The sequence below is a fragment of the Abramis brama genome (genome assembly GCF_963993115.1).
Source record: "Abramis brama genome assembly, chromosome: 3".
Taxonomy (NCBI): Eukaryota; Metazoa; Chordata; class Actinopteri; order Cypriniformes; family Leuciscidae; genus Abramis; species Abramis brama.
Window position 1 is genome coordinate 60,132,393 of NC_139965.1, and position 25,318 is coordinate 60,157,710.

The 25,318-nt window shown below is 38.2% G+C and overlaps 1 protein-coding gene across 1 annotated transcript; it reads right to left on the reverse strand.

Moving 5' to 3' along the window:
* Positions 1-24,889, reverse strand: pkd1l3 (polycystic kidney disease 1-like 3). The gene is made up of 21 exons (XM_084109852.1): positions 24,541-24,889; positions 23,102-23,260; positions 21,795-21,886; positions 21,286-21,348; positions 19,197-19,334; positions 18,982-19,085; positions 18,794-18,911; positions 18,277-18,405; positions 17,290-17,509; positions 16,996-17,177; positions 16,686-16,916; positions 14,628-14,729; positions 14,359-14,537; positions 12,799-12,933; positions 10,579-10,781; positions 8,102-8,289; positions 7,857-7,992; positions 5,697-5,889; positions 5,020-5,236; positions 853-937; positions 1-754 (listed from the first exon to the last, which is right to left on the reverse strand). Exons 1-21 carry the CDS (start codon positions 24,854-24,856, stop codon positions 708-710), a joined length of 3,237 nt encoding a protein of 1,078 aa, XP_083965978.1. The 5' UTR covers positions 24,857-24,889; the 3' UTR covers positions 1-707.
* Positions 24,890-25,318: the final 429 nt, after the last annotated feature.

A 25,318-nucleotide genomic window follows, 5' to 3' on the forward strand; every position in this document is an offset into this window, starting at 1 on the left:
GCATTGGAAAATAAGTGTTTTATTGAAGATATGCTAAAATACATTTTACAGAGTATTTATGGAGTTAATTGAGACATAATAGTGAATATTCAGGGTTTTTTTTATGTAATATAGCTCTCAGACTAAGATGACACTAAGCAAAATCTCAATAATTACAGCAGAAACACAGCGGAGGTTACCAAAGTTAGTTACTAAAATGTGAGTGTTATGAGAATCTGCTCTTCTAGTAATTTAAATAATGTCTAGAATGATACTGAACACCAGAATGTAGATCTATATATATTTTCAGACAGTCATTTTTAAAATAATCCCTGCATCTATAGATGTTATTTTTCAAACCACATTATTGCTATGGTCTATTAAAAAGCCCACTTTTGTTTTTTTTATTTGATCAGAAAAAATAAACCTTGATGAGAGTGTTGAACTGAAGACCATTGTTACCGTGACGGTATTGACTAAATAACTTTTTTTTGATACAGAGTTATGTACACATAGGAATTTTACTAAAATACTAACATGAAAAATGAAGTCTGCCTACACAAATGGATTATAAACTGCAAGAGACAGTGAGACGCCGATCATTTACATAGTTATGAAAATGGCATCCTCTGTTCCCAACACCAGAATCTAGAATAAAATTGGGTGAGTTTGATGACATCTCAAACCAAGCATTTTCCTTCTCGATTTGAATTTGAGGCGCGACGTAATCAGGATATCGATCTCCCAGAGTATTCCTCACATTTTTTCTTTTGCTCTGTAAAATCGCAACAAGGCATTAATATTAATATGGTAATAGTGTTGGGATATTGGCACAGAAAAGGTTATTTAGTTGTATCGTGTGCATGTTCTCACCCTGCAGGAGCAGTTCCACCTCTTCGTTGTTCTCCACAGCTACTGGCCTCAGGATCATGGCAAAGAAGATCGCCACAAATATCACCTGTCATCCATAACAGTTATGAAAGAGAACAGTAATCTCAATTGTATCTCCTAGACTTAGTTTGAGAGCAAACAGAGACGGTTGCTTAAAGGAATAGTTCACCTAAATAATATATAAATACATTTACCCATTCTCAGTACTCACATTCATTCGTACTTAAAGGGGACATATCATGCTAAATCCACTTTTTTAGCCCTTAAATGCATTTTGTTGTATATTTGGAGTGTTTAGAAGTACAGAAAATTTGAAATTATTCTCTTCAGGTGCTTCGTTGATATCTTTATATTCTGTTTTGGTCATATTTTTCAACCTGTTCCGATTTTTCTGTTATCTATGACGTTTTTTGAACTATTACGTCACAGTATTTGCAGCGGAACTGCCAAATAAGGACATTGACTTCCGGCCCAACACTTCGAGCAATCCGCCATTTTTATTTCTCGCTGCAATTTTGTAGTCCAAGCTAAAGGATGCAGAAGTTACGAGAGGGTAAGTTAAAATGTTCGGTTGTTGGATGTAGTAACCCACACGCTTCATTACACCGTTTAATGTAGATGAACTGCTGCGCTTGTTACAGGACGCATGTTTAGCAGCTAGATGTTTAAAGGTAGGGTAGGTAGGAATTTTATAAAAAACTTTTTTCCAAATTTGTTTAAACTTTCTATATATATCAATACATAATTAAAATGTAAGTACTCTGATAAAAAGAGTATAAAAATCGAGTGACTCTAGACCGTTTAATCTGTATTAAACACAGCTCATTATTTCCATTCGGGACGAAACAAAGGATTGGCTTAGGCGACTGTCACTCTCTCGCAACCATGGCAACCACCCTTTTGCCACACAGGATCTGCCCATATGCGCGCGCACCCGTTTGATTTGAGGAATTCAAGAGGCACGGAACCTAGGAATAGCAAAACAATGGCAGAGAAAGAGCAATCAAAAATTCACATTACCGGCATATGCAGTTAGCGAAGGCAAACAAGGCAAAAAAGGAAGACAGTACTAGAAAAGGTAATGAACAAAAAGTCTTTGAATAAAACGCGTGTCAATATCCTCGGACCCTAGTTGCACGGCCTCTTGAACGACCTCCTCTGCTTCGCCCTCGACCCCGGACCTGTCCTCGAGCTGACGATGCGGTACTTGTCTCTGGAGTGTAACGTTAGTCCTCATCAGAGTCAACAATGCTTTCATCATGGAAACTCTTACATGCAGAACACCGTATATGTTATGAATCTTACACGAAATTCATCTTCATCACAGTGTAACTGATGGTAATGGAAAAACGTGTATGCAATGCAACCTGTTTTTAGCTTTGCCTTATAGATATAACTAGCTCGTTAGCGAATCAAAAAATATATATTTTAAACTTTACCAATATCAATATGCTAGCTTGATAGTGAGTAGGCCTACTAAAATACATCTTATTTGTTTATATTCATAATGATAATGTGCTCCTTCCTCTCCGCTCGTCTCAGGTAAATAATGCGTCTTCCAGTTCAGAGGTCGGAGTCGCGCGTTCATGTGTTTTGGGGGCGTGGCTTTGGAAGGAGCCCAGAAGGGAGGGGGTGGAGTGAATGGAAATAATGAGCTGTCTTTAAAACAGTCGTGAGAGGTCTACAGACACTCGATTTTTATACTTTCTTTTTCAGAGTACTTACATTTTAATTATGTATTGATATATAAATAAAGTTGGAAAAGAAGTTTTTTAGACAATTCCTACCTACCCTACCTTTAACTGAAAGAACGAGCAGAGAGAGAGAGCCGGTCGCGCGCGCACTCTCTCTCTTCAGAGCCAGGCGAAAGTGTAAACAAGACATCACCGTCTCCAAACTAGACGCTGTCTTGCTCTCTCTTTTCCTCGCACATATTAATCAAAATAAATCGACACGGTGGTAAAAGGTCGGAAGACCAAAGTTTCATGTGTAAATACAGTAACACACCATTGCGATACATCCATATGAAGACGTTGTTCTACAGGTTCATCGTCTTCATTTTCATCTCGCTCCGGCTCCGACTCTGGCTCGAACATGTAAGGCTGGCTGGACAAGTCTTCCGTTGTTGACATTTTGTTAATAACGTGTGAATAAAACGTTTCTGTGCCGCAGATAATCGTATCTCTGCTATCAAACTACAAAAATGGCCGAACGGGGTGGAGTTGAATCGAGTGTCACCTCTGCAACCTGGAGAGGGGGCGGGGTATGAAGTGTCTCAATTGTATTTAAAGAGACCGCACCAAAACAAGTTGCTCTCAGACGCACATCAGAAAAGGGGTAGAAAAGGGGCCTGTGGAGCTATAATAATGAGGAATTCAGACCCAAACATTGCAGTTCCGCTTTATATAGACTACAAATGTATGATTTACATGTAAAAAGGAACAATTTAAAAGCATGATATGTCTCCTTTAAGAATGCATTATTCATTTATGTGACGAGTCTCTGATTGTGCCTGCTGTTGACGACTGGTGGGTCTGGCTGGGAGACTCATCAGGAGAATGATGTACACCTGTGCAGGGCCATCAAGAGAATGATGTTCACCTGTATATAAGCTTAGGCTTTGAGAATGTTGAGGTGTGCTTCGGAGAGCTCCAGTGCTGAGAGATGTTGTGAGACTTGTTTTCTCCCGTTTGTTTTGTGTTTGTTTTCTGTTTTGTTTGATTATGTTTTCCTTTGTATTTATTTTGAGCTTGGTTCTGTCTGACACTTTAACATCGTTTGTCAGACAGAAATTGTAAGTTATTTTGTAATTGATTTCCCGTTTCACCTATTTTCTTACTTATGTTAATAAAACTTGTTGCAACTTTACCAGCCTTTATTAAGTCCTCCACTTATTTGTCACGGCTTTGAGCCGGTCGTGACATTTACTAGTTACTTTACAGGAAGATTTACAATGAATTACAACTTTCGAAAAAATATAGAGGTTTGTTTTGAGAGGAATGTGTAATATACTTTTAAGGGCCCCCAATATACTTCAAGTCAAATCGAAGAACAAACTGGTGAGACGTCATTTCAAACGAAATGAAATTTGTTTGGAGTTCGAATCAGCTTGGTAAACGCCTTTGAACTACCATTGGTCCGTATTGATGATGTAATAGGTGGGTGTGGCTCTGAGGCTCCGCCTTCTTCTGTTTAGTCCGTCGAGGTCAGACGCGAGTAAAAACATTAACACACTGGAGAGACGCTTTATAGTAGAAACTGTTGTAAGGACACACAATTAATTAATGTTTAATTTTTAATGTTTATTTTTTTTGCTTTGGCAGCACATGTTTTTAAATTTTTTTAGTTAAGATGCTATTTGTGCTATAATACGGAAGATCCGCAGAACTGTTACTAGTATCTGATTTTGCCAATAGTTTTTTGAATAAAACAAGATGTCGACAGTGTAATGTACTTGCTCTGGTTCTAGTTTTGGATGAAGAGATATGCTTGTTGTCGTTTGTTATCGTTGTACAAGCGCAATGTGACGGTTGATCGGTGTGGTATTTGTCCCGCCCCTCCTCCACTGTGATTGGATGGCTGGGTAAAAAGTGACAGTGATGAGCGCTGCGTTTTACCCAAAGTTGAACATTCTTCACATGCCTCATCACACTGTTGCCATCTTAAAAAATCCCACTGAAAACAATTGGAAAAATGCACTAGCCTCGGGAAAAAAACACTCTGGTAGACACAAGGCCTAAAGAAATCTACTGGATCAAATGCTGTTTAAATAAACGTCACGTGACTTCACCAGAGAGCTGAATTGCACAGCTGATGCAAACATATCCATATCACTATGATCAGATGCTTTCTTAACGGCTGTTTTCTCACCGCCGTCATTTTTTGTTGTGAGTTTATTTTATTATTGATAGAATAGCGTTCAGCACATATTTACATATTAAGCAAAGAACGAAAAAGAACTTCACCGTGACTATATAGGCTCTTTTGTCCTTTTTGGAGCTTGAAAAAACAGCCGTATGAACATTGTTCTGTGTTTCTTTTGTGTTCCAGTAAAGAATAGCAGATTTTTGGGTGAGCTATTCCTTTAAGTCTCCTGCTTCTCAAGATTATTTTTCCTGAGAAGCCCCCAGTAATCATCCTGGTTCTTACCTTAAGGGGCTGCAAGATGAAGATGCTTTGGACAAGCGATAATGAAAGAGTGATCACCCACTGTATGGATGACTCCTTTCCGTACTTGAGGCCATAAAGCAGGGTAAAGAAGGTGGAAAAACCGCTCATGGTTAAAAGCAGGAACCAGCCAATGAAAAGAAACCACCAAGGCAACCACCAACCCTGTTTCTTCTTCTCTACTTGCACAGATGGTAGACTGGAACAAAATTCACAAAAACAAAAAATTAACTTGCAATTCCGACTTTTTTTCTCACATTTGCGAGTTTATATCTCACAGCTCTGACTTTATAACACGAATTGCGAGTATATTTCGTAATTCTGACATCTTTTCTCAGAATTGAGATATAAACTCGCAATTGCAAGTTATAAAGTCCAATTCTAAGGAAAAAGTAAGTTTTTCATCAGAATTGCTATTTTATATCTCACTATTCTGACTTTATAATACGCAGTTACGAGAAAAAAAGTCAGAATTGTGAGATGAAAAGTCGCAAATAACTTCTTTATTTTTTATTCTGTGGCGGAAACGGGCTTCCCCATACATATCAGTGCATTTATACAGTAATTTTTTTGGTAGCAAAAGTGCAGCTTTTAACAGCACATTTTTTAATTTTTAATACATTTACAATAGGAGAAGCTGCAGAGGAGACAGTCCTGACCTTTGGGGAGTGAACCGGACAGACGCTATTTCAGCTTTCTTCAGCAGATCACTGACCCTTCCACGAGCCTCCCGAAGCTCTTCATTAAGAAATAAACCCTTTTCTCCCACGTGCTCCAGTAGGTGAGAAATGTGGCTGAGCGAATAGAGCACGAAGCGGCTGCAGTACGACCAATGAGGGTCACCACTTTCCACTGAATGGGAACACACAATAGAGCTATGATGAGTCCTTGTATAATATAAAACATGCACATTTGAAAAACAATTCTAATGAGAACTATTTAGTTTTACTTCTAAGGTGAAGTATTTAGTTTTTAGTGGAATTACAAAAATAAATCATATTTTCAAACAACCTTGCAAACCTTCCCCAACTGTGTTAGCTGTGTTACTATGTACCATGAGTTAGCAATTGAGCATCCTCCGCCTGCTACTGAAGCCACGCCCCAAACCCTCCGCCTGCTACTGAAGCCACACCCCAAACCCTCCGCCTGCTACTGAAGCCACACCCCAAACCCTCTGCCTGTTACTTAAGCCACGCCCCAAACCCTCCGCCTACTACTAAAGCCACAGCCCAAACCCTCCGCCTGCTACAGTAGCCACGCCCCAAACCCTCCGCCTGCTACTGAAGCCACGACCCAATCTCTCCGCCTGCTACAGTAGCCACGCCCCAAACCCTCCGCCTGCTACTGAAGCCACACCCCAAACCCTCCTCCTGCTACTGAAGCCACAGCCCAAACCCTCCGCCTGCTACTGAAGCCACGACCCAAACCCTCCTCCTGCTACTGAAGCCACAGCCCAAACCCTCCTCCTGCTACAGTAGCCACGCCCCAAACCCTCCGCCTGCTACTGAAGCCACGACCCAAACCCTCCGCCTGCTACTGAAGCCACGCCCCAAACCCTCCGCCTGCTACTGAAGCCACGACCCAATCTCTCCGCCTGCTACAGTAGCCACGCCCCAAACCCTCCGCCTGCTACTGAAGCCACACCCCAAACCCTCCTCCTGCTACTGAAGCCACAGCCCAAACCCTCCGCCTGCTACTGAAGCCACGACCCAAACCCTCCGCCTGCTACTGAAGCCACGACCCAAACCCTCCTCCTGCTACTGAAGCCACAGCCCAAACCCTCCGCCCGCTACAGTAGCCACGCCCCAAACCCTCCTCCTGCTACAGTAGCCACGCCCCAAACCCTCCTCCTGCTACTGAAGCCATGACCCAAACCCTCCGCCTGCTACTGAAGCCACACCCCAAACCCTCCTCCTGCTACTGAAGCCACGCCCCAAACCCTCCGCCTGCTACTGAAGCCATGACCCAAACCCTCCGCCTGCTACTGAAGCCACACCCCAAACCCTCCTCCTGCTACTGAAGCCACAGCCCAAACCCTCCGCCTGCTACTGAAGCCACACCCCAAACCCTCCTCCTGCTACTGAAGCCACACCCCAAACCCTCCGCCTGCTACTGAAGCCACACCCCAAACCCTCCTCCTGCTACTGAAGCCACAGCCCAAACCCTCCGCCTGCTACTGAAGCCACGCCCCAAACCCTCCGCCTGCTACTGAAGCCACGACCCAAACCCTCCGCCTGCTACTGAAGCCACACCCCAAACCCTCCGCCTGCTACTGAAGCCACGACCCAAACCCTCCGCCTGCTACTGAAGCCACACCCCAAACCCTCCTCCTGCTACTGAAGCCACGACCCAAACCCTCCGCCTGCTACTGAAGCCACGCCCCAAACCCTCCGCCTGCTACTGAAGCCACACCCCAAACCCTCCGCCTGCTACTGAAGCCACGACCCAAACCCTCCGCCTGCTACTGAAGCCACACCCCAAACCCTCCTCCTGCTACTGAAGCCACGCCCCAAACCCTCCGCCTGCTACTGAAGCCACGCCCCAAACCCTCCGCCTGCTACTGAAGCCACGCCCCAAACCCTCCGCCTGCTACAGTAGCCACGCCCCAAACCTTCCGCCTGCTACTGAAGCCACACCCCAAACCCTCCGCCTGCTACAGTAGCCACGCCCCAAACCCTCCACCTGCTACTGAAGCCACACCCCAAACCCTCCTCCTGCTACTGAAGCCAGTATTTTATACTAAAATAACACTGAGTAATACGTATCATGAACACTAACATAATGCTAAATATGTGCATGTGTAGTACTGATCAAGGAACCTTGCATAAGCTGAAGGACGTCATTCACTTTCTTCAGGGCCCAGAAAAGATCACCACTTGTTTCAGGCAGTATCTCTTTGGCAGCCAGATTGTTTTTGGGGCTTTTGCTGAGATGATTTAACAGCCCTATGGTTTCCTTAGAGTAAGAACAGAACATTCACACATAATACATACAATACATACTCGAGACAGCAGAGTTATTCGATAGAGCCGTTATTCTGCTTCAGAACTACTTCTACAAGTACCTTCATGATGGTGTTCATAGACACAGCAGCTCCTTTAGTTTTCTTGGAGGAGTCAGCCTTGTCTTTCTTCAGGAGAAAACGAGGTTTGATGTGTCTGAAGATAGTAATGATGAGGATGTTGATGGGGAACATGAAAAAACCGCTCTCTATGGCTACCATGAACTCCTGCCATGTCAGCTGAAAAGAGCCTGTAAAATTCAAGAAAATATTTTGTGTACTGATGTATATTTTCAGTAAAAATAATATAAATAAATATATACAGATACTGATAATATCTTAGAACATTGGCGACAACACTACAGTAGTTAGTTTAATTGTGTTAAGAGTGAGTCCTATACTGTGAGTAAAGTTGACAGCACAGATATAATTCTGTCACTTGAAGTTTCCAAAGCAATTTGCAAATTGTCTAATAATAAAGCTAGTGGGTTGGATGGTGTTGCTGCTGAGCATTCAAAGGTTGGCTCCACTGCTTTCTATCTGTTTTACTGCTTTTCTTGTACAACTTTTTTTTACCTGACTCGATGTTAACTGTCTTGTTAAGTCGGCAGTTCTGACAATTACAGACCAATAGCATTGGCCAGAGTGTCAAAAATAATTAAATTAATCCTGCTGGACAGGATCTCAGAATTTGTTAGATCTACGGATAACTAGTTTGGTTTTAAAGCTATGCTGGCTGGGCACAGACATGTGTATATAAGCTCTTAAAAGAGATAATTGCTAAATATAAAAACCAGAGCTCCTCCATTTTTTTGTGTTTCTTAGATGCATCTAAAGCATTCGATAGAGTAAACCACAGAAAATTATTTATTAAATGAATCCAAAAAGGTGTACCTTTGAAAGCGATGCATAAGGATGTAGTGTAACGACGCCCAGTTCCAGGAATGCACTAATATTTTGTTGGTAGTACCAGTTTATAACAATTATAAGTTAACACTAAGTTGTCAACACTTCGGAAAAAATAATAATTCGTCGTTACACTACATCCTTATGCATCGCTTTCTGCCAGGACTTTTACATGCTTTTCTCAACTCAGTGAAGTGACGTCGGTGTCCGGGTTAGCGGTAGCATTAGCCATCAGGCAAGTGTTATTTAAATAAACTCCTGATGTACTTACAAGCTTTCCAATGCCTCGTTTTATGAGTACAGAACCTATTTGTACTACTGTAGAAGTTTGGTGCCATGGTCATGGTACAAAGGACCCTAGGGTGATTTTACTCTGAACCATCCCTTTAACCTACTGGTATACACAGCAAACGATGCAGATCAAATGGGGGAACAGTGTGTTTGCTGTGGGGGGGATCTTGTCCCCAGTTATGGTCTAGAATAATGACATACAGTATAATGCAACTACGAGTGTGGTCATGATCTGTAGGACCAAGGAAGACAAGTTTATGAAATTTCCGGACTTCTTTCTGTCAAATGTTGTGCTTGAGGTCACAAGGAAAATCAAGTATCTTGGGCATATCTTCACAGAGGACATGTCTGATGATGAAGCCATTTTTAGACAATGTAGAACTTTGTACGCCCAGGCTAATACTCTCACACGGAAGTTTGGACACTGTACAGACAATGTTAAGATGACTCTGTTTGAGACATATTGTCCATCTCTGTACACGGCCCATCTTTGGACTAACTATAAAAAGCCAGTCTGCAAAAGCTGCACAATGATGCTTGTCGTGTGCTTTTAAAGCGACCAGTGCGACTAGTGCGAGTGAAACGTTTGTCACAGCTCGAATTAACACTCTACAAGCAACTTTGCGAAAGTTAATGTATAACTTTATCTGTAGGTTAAATAAACCTGAGAATGAAATAATTATGTCACTAACAAATATTAGATTTATTACAGTCCGCTACCAGTCCGAGCTGTGGAGGCACTGGCGCAGCTGTCTTTTTAAAATGCCTGTTTAATTGTTTTTTCTTTCTATTTGGTGTGTTTGTGTGTGTGTGTCCTGTATGTATCTATATTGGACCATGAGTCTGGAATAAAGTTGAATTGAAAATAAAAAATAAAAAAAGTGCTGTCAAAATTAGCATGTTAACGCATGCAATCAATTAATTAATGGTTGTTGAAGCCTAAATTCTATATTGAATCAAATCAAATATTCTTTTTCTAAATCTACTTTTTGTAATGTCTATCTGATGCCTTAAAATTATTAAAATGATCTTTCGGGTGTAATTACTCAGCCAAATTTGCGTTTAATAAGATTAAGTAATATATATACATACATATATATTACTATATATATATATATATGTAGAGAGAGAGAGAGAGAGATACTGTCTATTATAAAATATATATGTGTAATGTTGAACATAAATGAATAAGCAACTGAACAGAACTTGCTCCCTCAAAAGCATGACTCTCTCAAACACGATGCGTTGCATAAAAATACCAGAGTGCTGTTGAGAGTGAGACGGCACATTTGAGCGTTACATAATCTCAGCAAATGAAACACGCAGCTGGGAGGTTTTCTGACCTATCTTTAGAAGGACAGGAGACTCTTCGTCAGTGGGAATGTTCCAGAACATGATGTTGATGGCCATGGTGCAGAGCAGCAGAGACATGCAGCACGAGACTCTCTGCACGCGTGTGAAGGGACTGCGCCGGGGCGGGTCCACGATCGACACCCAGATGTGCTCGTCCCGGAAGCCAGAAGATGTCCGGGTCTGGAAGATATTCCTGGGATGGGGTGGTTTAGTTAGGAAGGTAACATGTATCCAAAATATTTTAATATTTGCACTACCACTCTAAAGTCTGGTTGATTCTCACTGTCTTAAAGGCTTGGTGTGCTGAATATAGTGCTGATATTGGTTACACTTAAAGGATTAGTTCACTTTCAAAAAATTTTTTGCTGATAATTTACTCACCCCGATGTCATCCAAGATATCCATGTCTTTCTTTCTTCAGTCGAAAAGAAATGAAGGTTTTTGAGGAAATCATTCCAGGATTTTTCTACACAGAATGGACTTCAGTGGCAACCAAAGAAGAGTGTTCAAAGAAGGTTCAAATGTCCGTCTCAATGCAGCTTCAAAGTCTCTACATGATCCCAGTCGAGAAATAAGAGTCTCATCCAGCGAAACGATCGGCCATTTTCAAAAAAAAAATATATATATATTTTTAACCACAAATGCCCGTCTTGTACCATTTCTGAGATGCACCATGCATTGCGTCATCACATTGGAAAGGTCACAATTTTTTTTTCCATAATAATAATAATAATAATAAATTAAAACAAAGATGTCGGACAATTTTGAAGTTGGAGGAGAAAATGAGATTTTCTTCCCTTTCCTACCTTTTTGAACCGGAGTACACAGGCAAATAACTTATAGATGACGTGACGCGTGACCTTTCCAACGTGATGACGCAATGCGTCGCACATCTCAGAGATGGTACACGATGAGCATTTGTGGTTAAAAAGTATATATATATATATATATATATATATATATATATATATTTTTTTTTTTTTAAATGACCGATTGTTTCTCTAGATAAGACTCTTATTTCTCGACTGGGATCGTGTCGAGACTTTGAAGCTGCATTGAGACGGACATTTGGACCTTCTTTGAACACTGGTATAGTTGGTTGCCATTAAAGTCCATTCTGTGTAGAAAAATCCTGGAACGTTTTCCTCAAAAACCTTCATTTCTTTTCGAGTGAAGAAAGAAAGACATGGATATCTTGGATGACATCGGGGTGAGTAAATTATCAGCAAAAATTGTTTTGAGCCCTAATAGTCTACTAATACTTAGTTAGTTGACCTGCAAAGTTAAAATTGTAATTATAATTGACATATTTTATTGTAAATTTAAAAGTAATGCATTACTTTACTAGTTACTTGAAAAAAGTAATCTGATTACATAACCCCAACACTGTTAAAGAATGAGTACTTGAATCCAAACTTTTGACTGGTAGTGCAGGTATAAGTTTAATAATTAAACATGTCGTTTTTGGTGTTTAGATGAGTTTTGGTCGATCGGATCACAAGTGGACGACTCTAAATACAGGTGTAAACAGGGTCTGAAACGTTTTGAGCTTGTCCACTTTTGACCACTTCCAGAGTAAGTGGGAAACACATTAGGATTGCTTTCGTAGTGTAAACGCTCATGTGATCGAATGTGTTCAAACAGCCACAAAACACCGTCTTCTCTCCGTCTACTGATCTAATGCGGGAACATTATGGGAAGAGCTCTAGCCAGACGGGATTTAAACTAGACCCAAGTTTGGTTTGAAGATGAAAAACGTACCAAACACAATGTTCTCCCACCATTCCTGATTTCTAACACACATTAGCTCGAAAGATCTGAAAAAACACACACATTCACCCTCCAATAGACCATTCCCTCTCACCATTCCTGATTTCTAACACACACTCACAGCGTTCGGCTGGTCTTGTGTGTGTCAGAGCAGAAACGAAAGCTGATGATCTCTGTGTGTTTTTCCGTCATTTCTGTGCGCATTCATATGTAAATTGTGTGAGCTTATTCTGTCCATTAGCTTGAAAGATCTGAAAAAAACACACACATTTACCCATTCATAGACCCTTCCCTCGAAGAAATCAGGACAAAAGTGGCTGAAAGTGGACAAAAGAGACGGATTTAAACACCAGGTGTAAACGGGAATGTGTCTCCCTCGTCTACTTGTGATCCGATCGACCAAAACACATCTTAATACCAGGTGTAAACAGTGTTTTTACCCAAAGCTTGCGATTTCATTAATCTTGGCTGAGTTGAAGGTCCTCTTGCACGTTTCGCCTCTCAGCCAGGAGGAGCACAGAAAGTGTGAGACCTCCAGCGTCTGTAAATCCTGCATCTGCACTTTATCCAAGTACCTGACGGAGAAAATTCTGATGCTTTAGACGTATGCAACCCAGTTCATTCATAGGCATATTTCTCTCACCCATCATTCATCATTGCAGCTTCAAAAGAGTTCAACATTTATGATAAAGAAATCGATAGAGGAAATGTATTTTCACAGACTGTACCAGGAGCAACATTCAACACGCATAATATGCACATACTACACAAAATACACATATTTAAATAGACATATTGCACACAAAATAAAATAAAATAAATCATGCATTCTGTGATTTCAACACTCTTATAGCTGAGAGTACAAAACTTTTCCCTAAGTGTGATTTTATAAATGCATTTATTCATTATAGAGTTATTTAATTTGGACCCACTATATATTAAGTGTCTTTAACTACAATGTACGTACTCACATTTAAATTACTCATTTGATACGATGCACTTATTGTGTGCATACATGTTTTTACATTGTACTTATATTTAAAAAAAATATGTACATGTAATTACAGCTGTAATTATTCGCATTTAACCCACCCTTAAACCTACCCATACCACTAAACCTGTCCTAACCTTACCCGTATCCCCTATTGCAGTACAACATCAATACAATAAATTATGGAAGCTTGTTTCCACCACAGAATAAAACATTTTAAAAGATAATTGCAACTTTTTATCTCACAATTGCGAGTTATAAAGAAAGAATTGTGAGATATAAAGTCAGAATTGTGAGAAATAAAGTCAGAATTGCGAGATATAAAGTCAGAATTGCAAGATTTAGTTGCAATTGCGTGTTATAAAGTCATAATTGTGAGAAATAAAGTCAGAATTGCGTGTTATAAAGTCAGAATTGTGAGATATAAAGTCAGAATTGTGAGATATAAAGTCAGAATTGCGAGATATAAAGTCAGAATTGCGAGATATAAAGTCAGAATTGTGAGATATAAAGTCAGAATTGTGAGATATAAAGTCAGAATTGCGAGATATAAAGTCAGAATTGCAAGATTTAGTTGCAATTGCGTGTTATAAAGTCAGAATTGTGAGATATAAAGTCAAAATTGCATAATATAGTTGCAATTGCATGTTATAAAGTCAGAATTGCAAGATATAAAGTCAGAATTGCATGATATAGTTGCAATTGCGTGTTATAAAGTCAGAATTGTGAGATAAAAAGTAGCAATTACCTTTTTTATTTATTTTTTCTGTGGCGGAAACAAGCTTCAATAATAAATACATTGCACAGAACAATAAATATTTTACTTTATGTGTGGACAAAATAGTTAAAGACACCTAATATAAAGTGGGACGTTTAAGATTAAATGAAATACAAAAGGAATACTAAGCCACACAAAATACTCAGCTAATTTTAAAGTGTACTCTGTTTCCGCCTTGCTATGCAAACATAAGAAAACCCATGCAAAAAGCCAGGACATACAGACACGCACCAATCAGGGTTGCTCCCCGAGTTGTCATGCGATATCTCAATGCTCTGCGGTTCTCCGAGAGAGAAGGGTAAACTGAGCAGAAACACATCCACACCTCCTCTCTCAAACACTGGCTTCTCAGGGTCAGACAAGTGGTAAGATTCACTCTGTCCTTCGCTGAACTGGAGGGTCACCATTACCTGGCAAAAGAAAGACTTTAGTAATGCGCCTTCTAAACGTACCAATGAGGACCACGGCAAAAATAAAGAAATAATAAATATGAATATCACCTTAGCAGTGGTGCCAGCCCCTCTTCTGTGGCCTGTCTGCACATATAAAAGGTAGTTGTATTGGGCACACGGATGATTGTCCTCCAAAAGAGTCATCTTACGCTGTGGACACAGACATTTAACCACGTTTCAGACGTATGTTACTACAATCCTGCATGGTGTATCAATGGATGCAGTGGGATCGGCTGATTTCTACAGCATTAACCCTAAAATAGGTGACACAGGAAAAATGTAGGTCTCATTTCTTGAAGCTTGTTGTGAACATTTAGATCTGGTGACTTCGTTCATGCACTCTTTGTTTAAATAATGAGCCGCATTTAAAAACAACATGACCACCTGTATATGTGGGAAATCTATTCACTTTCAGATGATTATAAAATGTTGTTTTTAAGTGTTAGCTTATTTCGTTTATGTTGAAATTTTATGAATTTAACATTTTCATGACATTTTTCATAATCTGTCTGTAAATGTCTGTGATACCTCGCCCCTTTGTGGGGTAGAAATTCATTAAAAAATTAAATGTTTTGCAACATTTTAATCAACATTTTTAAACATTTATTCTCTCATAACTTAAACTAAACATTCTTTGTAAAATTCTGTTGAACAATAACTATAATGCTTTTTTATGAATATATTAGCTTACTGTATCTTATGCAAATTTCTAGGGCCTATAAATTATGAATATGACCAAAACTTTTCTGAAAAGCCTGTTGTACACAATCTACTTCATGCCTTCTGTCCTCTGATTGATAGTTCATACTTTTTTTATCAAGTAAAATCTTTTTTGCTCAGAAATCTTTAATGATTTTTATAAAGTAAATGTAAGATAAACATTTACTGGACTGAAGCAACTTGGGTTTACTTGATTATTCATGCATTATTTTTTAATGTTTCAAATTAAAAATTATTTTTTACATTTTTTCATGTTAATGTCAAATATGACAAGTCAGGCTTTGGGGAACATTTTCTATCTCTCAATTATCATTGATTTGCAATGAAATGCATATATATGCCATAAAATAATTTTATTTATTGTGTCCTAATAAAATGGAAAATAGCAATAAATACATTTTCTGATGTCTCTTTATGGTCTTGCCATTTTTAAGGTTAAAATTCTGTTTTATGAGACATTCTTAGTAAATCCAATATAAGAAGAGTAACAATAAAGTACGTAGTATGTACAACTATAAACATTTAAACTTGTAGTTGCAAGAAAACAAACTTGCAAGTTAATTGTGAGAAAAAAAGTGACAATTGTGGGATTTAAATTCTCAACTGCAAAAAAAAGAAAGAATTGCGAGTTATAAACTTGGAATTGAGAGAAAAAAGTCAGAATTGCGAGTTATAAACTCGTAATTGCGGGGGAAAAGTCAGAGATGCGAGTTATAAACTCTAAATTGCGAGGAAAGTTCAGAATTGTGAGTTATAAACTTGGAATTGCGAGAAAAAGTCTGAATTGTGAGAAACTCGCAACTGCAAAAAAAAACAAAGTCGGGAATTGCGGGGAAAAAAGTCAGAAATGCATGCGAGTGATAAACTCTAAATTGCGAGGAAAAGTCAGAATTGTGAGATATAAACTCGTAATTGCGAGAAAAAGTCTGAATTGTGAGTTATAAACTTGGAATTGCGAGAAAAAGTCTGAATTGTGAGAAACTCGCAACTGCAAAAAAAAAAAAAGTCAGAAAAAGTTATAAACTTGGATTGCAAGGATTTTTTTTTAGAATTGCGAGTTATAAACTTGGACTTGCAAGGATTTTTTTTTAGAATTGCGAGTTATAAACTTGGACTTGCAAGGGAAAAAAAGTCAGAACTGTGAGATATAAACTCGTAATTGCGAGAAAAAGTCTGAATTGTGAGAAACTCGCAACTGAAAAAAATAAATTGGGAGTCTGTATCTCACAATTCTGATGTCTACATATGGTCTGTCCTTGAATATAAGTTTATGGGACTTTGTGAGATGTTTTATCATCCACTAGGTGAAAACCGTAGCTAGAGCCTCTACCCTCAACAAGTCAAACCAGTGTGTGAAGAAGACAAGTAAACGTGAGTATACTGTACCGTTCTCTGAGCTTTGCGGTCGGCGTACCAGGCCCACATTACACCCATGAGGTAAAGGGCGAAGAAGCAGCCGAGTAAAACCGCCACTATATAGTTCTGATCTATTGTGGAAAACAAAGCTGCTGTCTGGGAGAGATCAACCTGGTTGGGCATCACAAAGAAGGAGCTCCCAAAGAACGTTGTGTGGTTGCACAAGCAGTGAGTTAGGTTCGGCATTGTATTGGGACCAACCTTCGGAAAGACATCAGATCATAAATGTTATGAAAAGACCGTGTATATTGCTAACTGATCAGCGATTATGAAGTCTTACCATGCAGCCCTCTCGACTCCATTCTCCAAGCTTCTGGTCCCAAAACAGGCACTTGGTTACAAAAACGGAGATTTGGAAGGTTACCGTCTCACTTGAGATGGTAGCATTTGGTAATATCGACACCTTCCAGGTCCCATCGATTCCCTTTGTCATATCCGGGGTGATCAGCCAGCGATAACCATCTATTGCACAAAATAAGACTGAATTTTGTAAATAAGAATTTAATGATTAAGTCTTTATCTATCTAGTACATGCAATACTATTAATTTTATATATGCATTTCCCAAACTTTACCTTTGTAGGTCACGATAGTGCTTTGATTCAAAGAGGTGGTGTTTGCCTCATCGGGCGAGTACAGGGTAAATCTGAGAGTTATGTTTTGGCTTGGTATTGCTGTAACAACTACGGTCACGTTTACGTCTGAGATGTTGAACGCTGAGGTGACAGCGAACCCTTTTTTCCAGGTTATATCCACAACTTCAGGCTGAGGCGCTTCAGGCCGAGGCAGATATATCTGTACAGAGAGACGTATCAGTAACTACTTATTTTACTTCCAATGAACTCTTTCCCGTAAAACACAGATTTTTTTATCGTGTTTTCACTGTTAGATGGTAGGGGGCGCTATTACACATCTTCTGAAAGAGCGATAGCATAGCATATAGCATATGTAATCATATGCATATGTAAAATAACGCTATCATCAACATTAAACAGCATGTAAATCAAAACGGCCTGATGTTACTGAATGAAATGTCGACCCTACAGGAGCTTTGGGGTGTTGATGGACTCGATCGACTCCATCTGTGTTTTGATCATCGCTCTGAATCACATCTGGATGTAGTCTTTGACAAAAACGTGATTTTCTCAGCTTTTTGCATAAAATGTTGCTTTTTTTTAATGAAACTTCCCCAAATTCAAGTGTTGATAAAAAATAATGCATGAAGCTAGAATAAAACTGCGTTTTTGTTTAAAAGCAGTTCTTTCTTTTAATGCATGTTCAGATATTCATACAACCAAATATTCTGGGGGCGTGAAACTTTTGTGAAAATGATCAAAAACGCTGGTGGTGGCTGGCAACTTTTTTTTTTTTTTTTAAATGCTGGCAGGAAAGAGTTTAACTAAATTCAATTATTTTATTTTATATAAAAAAATTACAGCACTTTTCACAATACTTGTTGCAAGGCAATATTCAATATTCACATTGTACATCAAATTGATGATGTGAGCTCTCTATGGTTCTCTAATTAATGTGATCAAATGAGTTCACGTATTTAGTTTTACCTCAATGTTCTCTGTGAGATTTGAGAATTTGACTGAAGAGTTTCCCTGTTGCAAAGAAAAGCTGCAAGTTGATCCAGTGATGCTTTCGTTGGACTTCGATTGCACTGGATTCTCTTTAAATTGGAAAAGCTGTAAGAATAATGTTGTTGTTTTTTAAATGTTGTTTGTCATGATGGTAGAAAATGATTGTAAATGGTGCTTGCAATCTTTCACTGACTAGATATATTTAAAATAATGTAGGACACTTTTTACACAAATATTCCCCCATTGCATTATTATACATTATATTCAACAATATAGTAGTTTAATATAGTACTGGCACTAAAACTCTGAAAACTTGAATTGTTTCTCACAGTAATTTTTATTTTGGGTGAACTATCCACGATACATATTCTTGCATTTTTGTATTGCGATATATTGTTACACCCCTAGTATCTAGGTTGACTATTTCTGAAAATGTACACTGCAAAAATAAAATATGTAGCTGATTTTATGAGTTACGCTTAAAAATACACACCTGGATACTGACATTCCCAGAGGGCAGTTGGCCTGTCATTGAAGAAATATTTGGAAGTATGCAATGTCCTCCATCCTTTGAGCCGAAAGACTTTCCACCCAGGGCTTTTGAATCTTGCCTATCGAGACACAGCTGATGAGCCATTGCATATGATACCATAAACCAGTAATCAATCAACTTATAATGACCTGGTGACATAAATGGTGCCTGTGGGAAGTTCCTTGACAAGGTCCCCGCTGCTGGCGAGAGTCTTCGCGTAAATGAGGCCGGCCAGAGTAATAAGCTCCTCGAGCTGTTTGATGAACAATAGAAATATCCACAGATCAACAGCTAAAACGATGTAAAGCATTCATCTTTCTCAATCAGCCTCCGAATCATTTGATCCATTGATAACTCGACTTACGTCCTCCATGTTCTCAGGTTCACACTCTTGCGAGAACAAAAGCATGGCTGCAGTGCTGTTGGCGATTTCAGCAAGCTGGACGTCATCCGTTACATCGGATTCTTGAAGGTGATCATATATGTTTTGCAGGTATTCGACCTATCAGATTAAGTAAAAGAAATGAATTTACATTCATACATCAATGTGCTATGCTGAAAACAAACGGAATATATTGATTACAGATTTTAAAGCAATGAGAATATTATCAGAGGTGTTATTACGCATACAAGGATCAGCAATAAGATGTTATGTTGGCACAGGATCAGTGTGAGAGAGGTTCAGGACAGATGAATGAACTGTTCCTTGGCCTATCGGGCCAATGCTGGGTTGTCATTTTACTTTTGTTGATTGTGTACATGTATTAAAGCACGGCAGACTTTTGATATTAAAGGTAGCCTACACTATGCATTTACTGCATGCATTTTGCAGAAAAACATTGTTTTGGTTGTGCTTTGGCCCTGCGTGACTGCGGATGAGTATTAGGTTACACTTTATCTTAAGGTGTCATTGTTACAGTGTAATTATATATTTAAGTACTGAGTAATAATAATTAACAACATGTACTTACTATAGGGTTAGGGTAGGGTTAGGTTTTAGTTGAGGGTTAATTGCATGTAATTATGCATCATTTACTCTTTCAGTAAAATACCTTACTCGTCTGTTGAGTAATACAAACGTCATCTTCGCATCGCTTTTACAACATTTCAAATCCCTCAGTTCTCGTCATCTCTGAAAAGCCAAGCTTATGTTGGTTCTTGTTTTATTACGAGCTCTGTCTCGTTCTCTTTTCTCCAGCAGACTCTCCTCTGTTCTCTCTCGCACACACACACACAGACACACACACACACACACTAACCCTACCCCTAAACCTACCCATCACACACACACACACACACACACTAACCTGACCCCTAAACCTACCCATCACAGAATTTTTTTTGCATTTTTACATTTTTAAAAAAACTTTAATTTCTTTATTTTTATACCAGATTTACAAATGAGGACGTCCCTAAAGGGAGGTTTTTGGAGATTTTGTCAGGTTTTGGTCACTTCTGGGTACAAATTTGTCCCCAAAACAAAGTTAAGTAGGTACACACACACACACACACACACACACACACTCAACTAACCTCTGCCACTCCCACACCAGACACACACACACACACACACACACACACACTCAACTAACCTCTGCCACTCCCACACCAGACACACACACACACATATACACACACACACACACACTCAACTAACCTCTGCCACTCCGACACCAGACACACACACACACACACACACACACACACACACACACACATAACATACACACACACACACACACACTCAACTAACCTCTGCCACTCCGACACCAGACACACACACACACACACACACACACACATAACATACACACACACACACACACACACACACACACAACTAACCTCTGCCACTCCCACACCAGACACACACACACACATACACACACACATACACACACACACTCAACTAACCTCTGCCACTCCCACACCAGACACACACACACACATACACACACACATACACACACACACTCAACTAACCTCTGCCACTCCCACACCAGACAGGCGGAGCAACTTTTCTCTATTTACGGAAATTACGAGATGACGAGTGACGAATGTACACAATTTGCCGCCAAAACTATCCTGACATGTCTAAAATATAAACTCTTATAATCGGCGTGCCATAGTGAATCAGAGTAAAACAAAATAATAGAAGCTTGTTTTTCAAACTCTGCTGATCTGAATATGGTAAAGTTATCTTGCTGGCTTACACAAATGAAGATATGGCAAATTAAAAGCCTACTAAATTATTTATTTATTTATTTATTTTTGTAAAACAACAACAACAACAAAAACGTAATCTTTAGTGAAAAATATTTATTTGCCATGCATATAAAATATGCTACTAAAATCGTACAGGCCAGCAGAACAAATATATTTTCGAGCCTGTTTTTAAAATGCTATATGCAATAATAATATATATTAATAATGCAATGTAATGTATACATCACCCTATCTTCCTTTGACATTTCTTCCGTTGTCGTCTCCAAAGTCCTTAACACTTCTTTGGCATTCTGCAAGATTGACAGAAAGGGTTCGGAGTTCATAAACTGTTGTTGAGATTGTAATTTACTTCATACATCAGTTCTTGTAAAGATGTGGGTAGAGTGGGCTTTCATCCTACATCCAACTCATGCACACATTGTTTGGTTATGGTCCAGTCTCTTATAAAAAATACTAAATCTGTTTTGTTATTAACTTCACAAAAGACATTTGACATCCTATGTATTGGGCCATTTCAAGAAAGCTCACAGGTGCTTTGTGCATTTCTACAATAAAATCTTTCTTTTAGCTTTTTCATACCCTTATACCGAAATGTATTTTCCTTTCATTTTTTACCCATTTATTTTTTCAGCCTGCTTTCATGACACAGACCTGGCTAAAATGATGCATCTGATTATATAAGACATATGCACATATAATCAAAACTGATCTAACAGAATTGAATAACCTCACCAACCTTCAATAGATTAGTAGTAGATAAAATGCCTTGCATTGATGATAGTGTGTCAGTAAGATCTCTGCGGCTCCTCTTCAGGTGTGTGTGTGCATCTGTAACAGCAGAAGAGCAACGTTACATTCTGTTCCATGTGTAAAAGAACATGTGTAGCACGCGATCTCAGCCCAGTGATTCTGGGCAATATTGTGTTATGTGTTGTGTTGTGTTGTGTTATTATGTTGTTATGTTATGTTATGTTATGTTATGTTATGTTATGTTATGTTATGTTATGTTATGTTATGTTGTGTTATGTTGTGTTGTGTTGTGTTGTGTTGTGTGTTCTGTTATGTTATGTTATGTTATGTTATGTTATGTTATGTTATGTTATGTTATGTTATGTTGTGTTGTGTTGTGTTGTGTGTTCTGTTATTTTATGTTATGTTATGTTATGTTATGTTATGTGTTGTGTTGTGTTATGTTGTTTTATGTTGTTATATGTTATATGTTATATGTTATATGTTATGTTATGTTATTTTATGTTATGTGTTATACGTTATATGTTATGTTATGTTATGTGTTTTATGTTGTTATATGTTATGTTATGTGTTTTATGTTATGTTATATGTTATGTGATATGTTATGTTATATGTTGTTGTTATGTTATGTTATGTTATGTGTTATATGTTATGTGTTATGTTATGTTATGTTATACATTATGTGTTATGTTATATGTTAAGTTATGTGATATGTTATGTTTTTATGTTATGTTATATGTTTTTATGTTATGTTATATGTTATGTTGTGTGTTGTGTTATATGTTATATGTTATATTATGTTATATTATGTGTTCTGTTATTTTATTTTATGTTATGTTATATGTTATGTGTTGTTATGTTATGTTATTTTATGTTGTGTTATGTTATGTTATGTTACGTTATGTTATGTTATGTTATGTTATGTTGTTATGTTATGTTATATTATATTATGTTATGTTATGTTATTTTTTGTTATATTATGTTATATTTTATGTTATGTGTTATGTCATGTTATTTTATGTTATGTTATATTATGTCATGTTATGTTATTTTTTGTTATATTATGTTATATGTGTTATGTGTTTTACTGTATGTTATGTTATGTTATGTCATGTTATTTTTTGTTATATTATGTTATATGTTATATGTTATATGTTATATGTGTTATGTTATGTTATGTTATGTTATGTTATGTTATGTTATGTTATGTCATGTCATGTCATGTCATGTTATGTCATGTTATGTTATGTTATGTTATGTCATATCATGTTATGTGAGTGTGTGTTGCTGTACCTCGCGTGCAGAGAGAACTGAAGCTCACAGTACAGTTGGGTGTGGTCACCAGCTGAAATGGGTTGATGACCATATAAGTGCAAGCAAATACATCTTTATTCACATCACTGCCATGATTTTTAAGAGGAGAAAATGAGACTGGCGTTGTTGGCTCAAATCCTGTAAAAATAAATAAAAATAAACACTTATTTTTTATTGCCATATAGGCTACATTAAAAATAAAGGTTCAGTGGGGTTTGTTCCTCACTGTATATGGTTTTTGGGAGATTCCTGAGATTAAAAAGTTCTTGAGATTACAGAAAGATCCAAAACTGGATACATATGGTTATTTTAAAGTCCCCCAGTGGTGAAAATCTAATTTTGAATCTTGTCTATATGTCTGTTTGATGTTTTTAATATGCTTTAAGACAAACCATGTGTAAATTATTTTCTCTTTAAAACTGCAGTGAACCAAAGACAGTCTCAAAAACACGCTTTGAAATCGCTGGTGTTTCTGACGTCACAAACTACCTTGTAACCAATCAGATCAACGTGTGATCGTCAACCAGTGGATCTCTGAGCTGAGTGAGTGAGTGAGTGGAGGCGGGGCTCATTTGCATATGCATAGAATTTGCAAATTAATTCAAGCTATTTTAAGGCATGAAGAATTTTGTTTCAAGGAAAAAATATTTAAATCTGTCATTTTGTTGATCAAAGGTGAGTAAAATTATTCACAACAGGGGGACATAAAGTCTCATCTTTAAAACTGATTTCTACTCAGCACTGTCAACATTAGAATCTTAATATTTCTGATTTTAGCCTCCTTGTAAATTGCTCTTTCTCCTGTCACTATCTCTCTTACCCCTTACGTATCAATATCTGTTTAGATAAAATTGTCTCTACTGTATTTTAACATGATTTCTGCGTGGAATCATGTTAATGTTTTCCTCCCTTTCTCTTTTGTGTGTGTGTGTGTGTGTGTGTGTGTGTGTGTGTGCTTACTAATATAAGATGCTTTGGTTTTTTGTTTTTACAGTGACTTTTTAACATTCTGTCAAGGCATTTTTGGCTAATTATGGCACATTTACAGCCGTGTTTATTAATGTGCACTGCCCCTGTAAACAAATAAACTTTAACATAATAGGTCCTTCAAATCACCACATTGGTTTCTGGGATCTCATAAGGCATCAGACTGTAAAAAACCCTGTTTGGAATCATTATTTGTATGTTATGAACAGCATAATACACAGACATCCGGTAAAATATTGCCCTGCCCAATCAAATAAAGTTCTCCATCCAAAATCTAGGAAGTGATTGGAATACAAAACCTCAATCAAAAGTTCTCATGAGACTGTTACTGTTACACCTCTCCGCATTAAAGCCTCTGTTTTAGGCACTTTTCTAGTCACATATAAGAAGTACAGATGGTGTAAAGATGGAAAACTGTGAGCTTTACTCACCGCTGATGGAGTTTGTGTACGTCACGTCCCGACTGACCCACAACGGTCCAGTTTCTGTGGACTGGCTTCGCAAGAGCTCCTTAATCTCATCGTTCAAGTCCCTCAGAAGATGTCCACCTTGTGTTTCACATCTCTCTTGGGCTTGAACCCATGGCATGGATTCTTGAACAAACTCGTACGCTATTCCCTCGTGAGTTTCCAGAACTCTCCTTCCATAATCATATTTCTGGTGTCCATTTTCCTTCTTACAAGTTGTAAGCGGCATCAAAACGATTGAAATCCAGCAATAAACAAGCACTTGCCTTGAGACGGCCATGGCTGATAAAAGCTAAAAAGCAACCTTCAGTCCAGGAGCGTTTGAGTGGACTAGAGAACAGGGAGTCCACGTACATCTTAGGCAAATCTCAAATCTCACTTTGTGAAAACAGTGAATGTGAACTAACTTCATTAGGGAAATGGGGGCAGGCACTCAAATACATGCAAAGTCTGACTTTAAACCAAGACTCTCCGAAAGCTTCCACTGAATTATCTATGATTGCAGATTTGTGAAATAAAGACATTTTGATTTTAAGCCACACAATCCTGTGCAGTGATGATGGAAAAGAGAGTCATGGTTATTCTCTGTATGTATATATGTGTATATAAAGCCATGGAAGTGCCATGAAAACATGACACGTTTTCATACTTACATTATTCTAACTCTACACTGTGAAATAAATATTGTTGGCTTAACTTAAAAAAAGGCCTTGAAATTCATTGAAATTAAAAATTTGTAGTT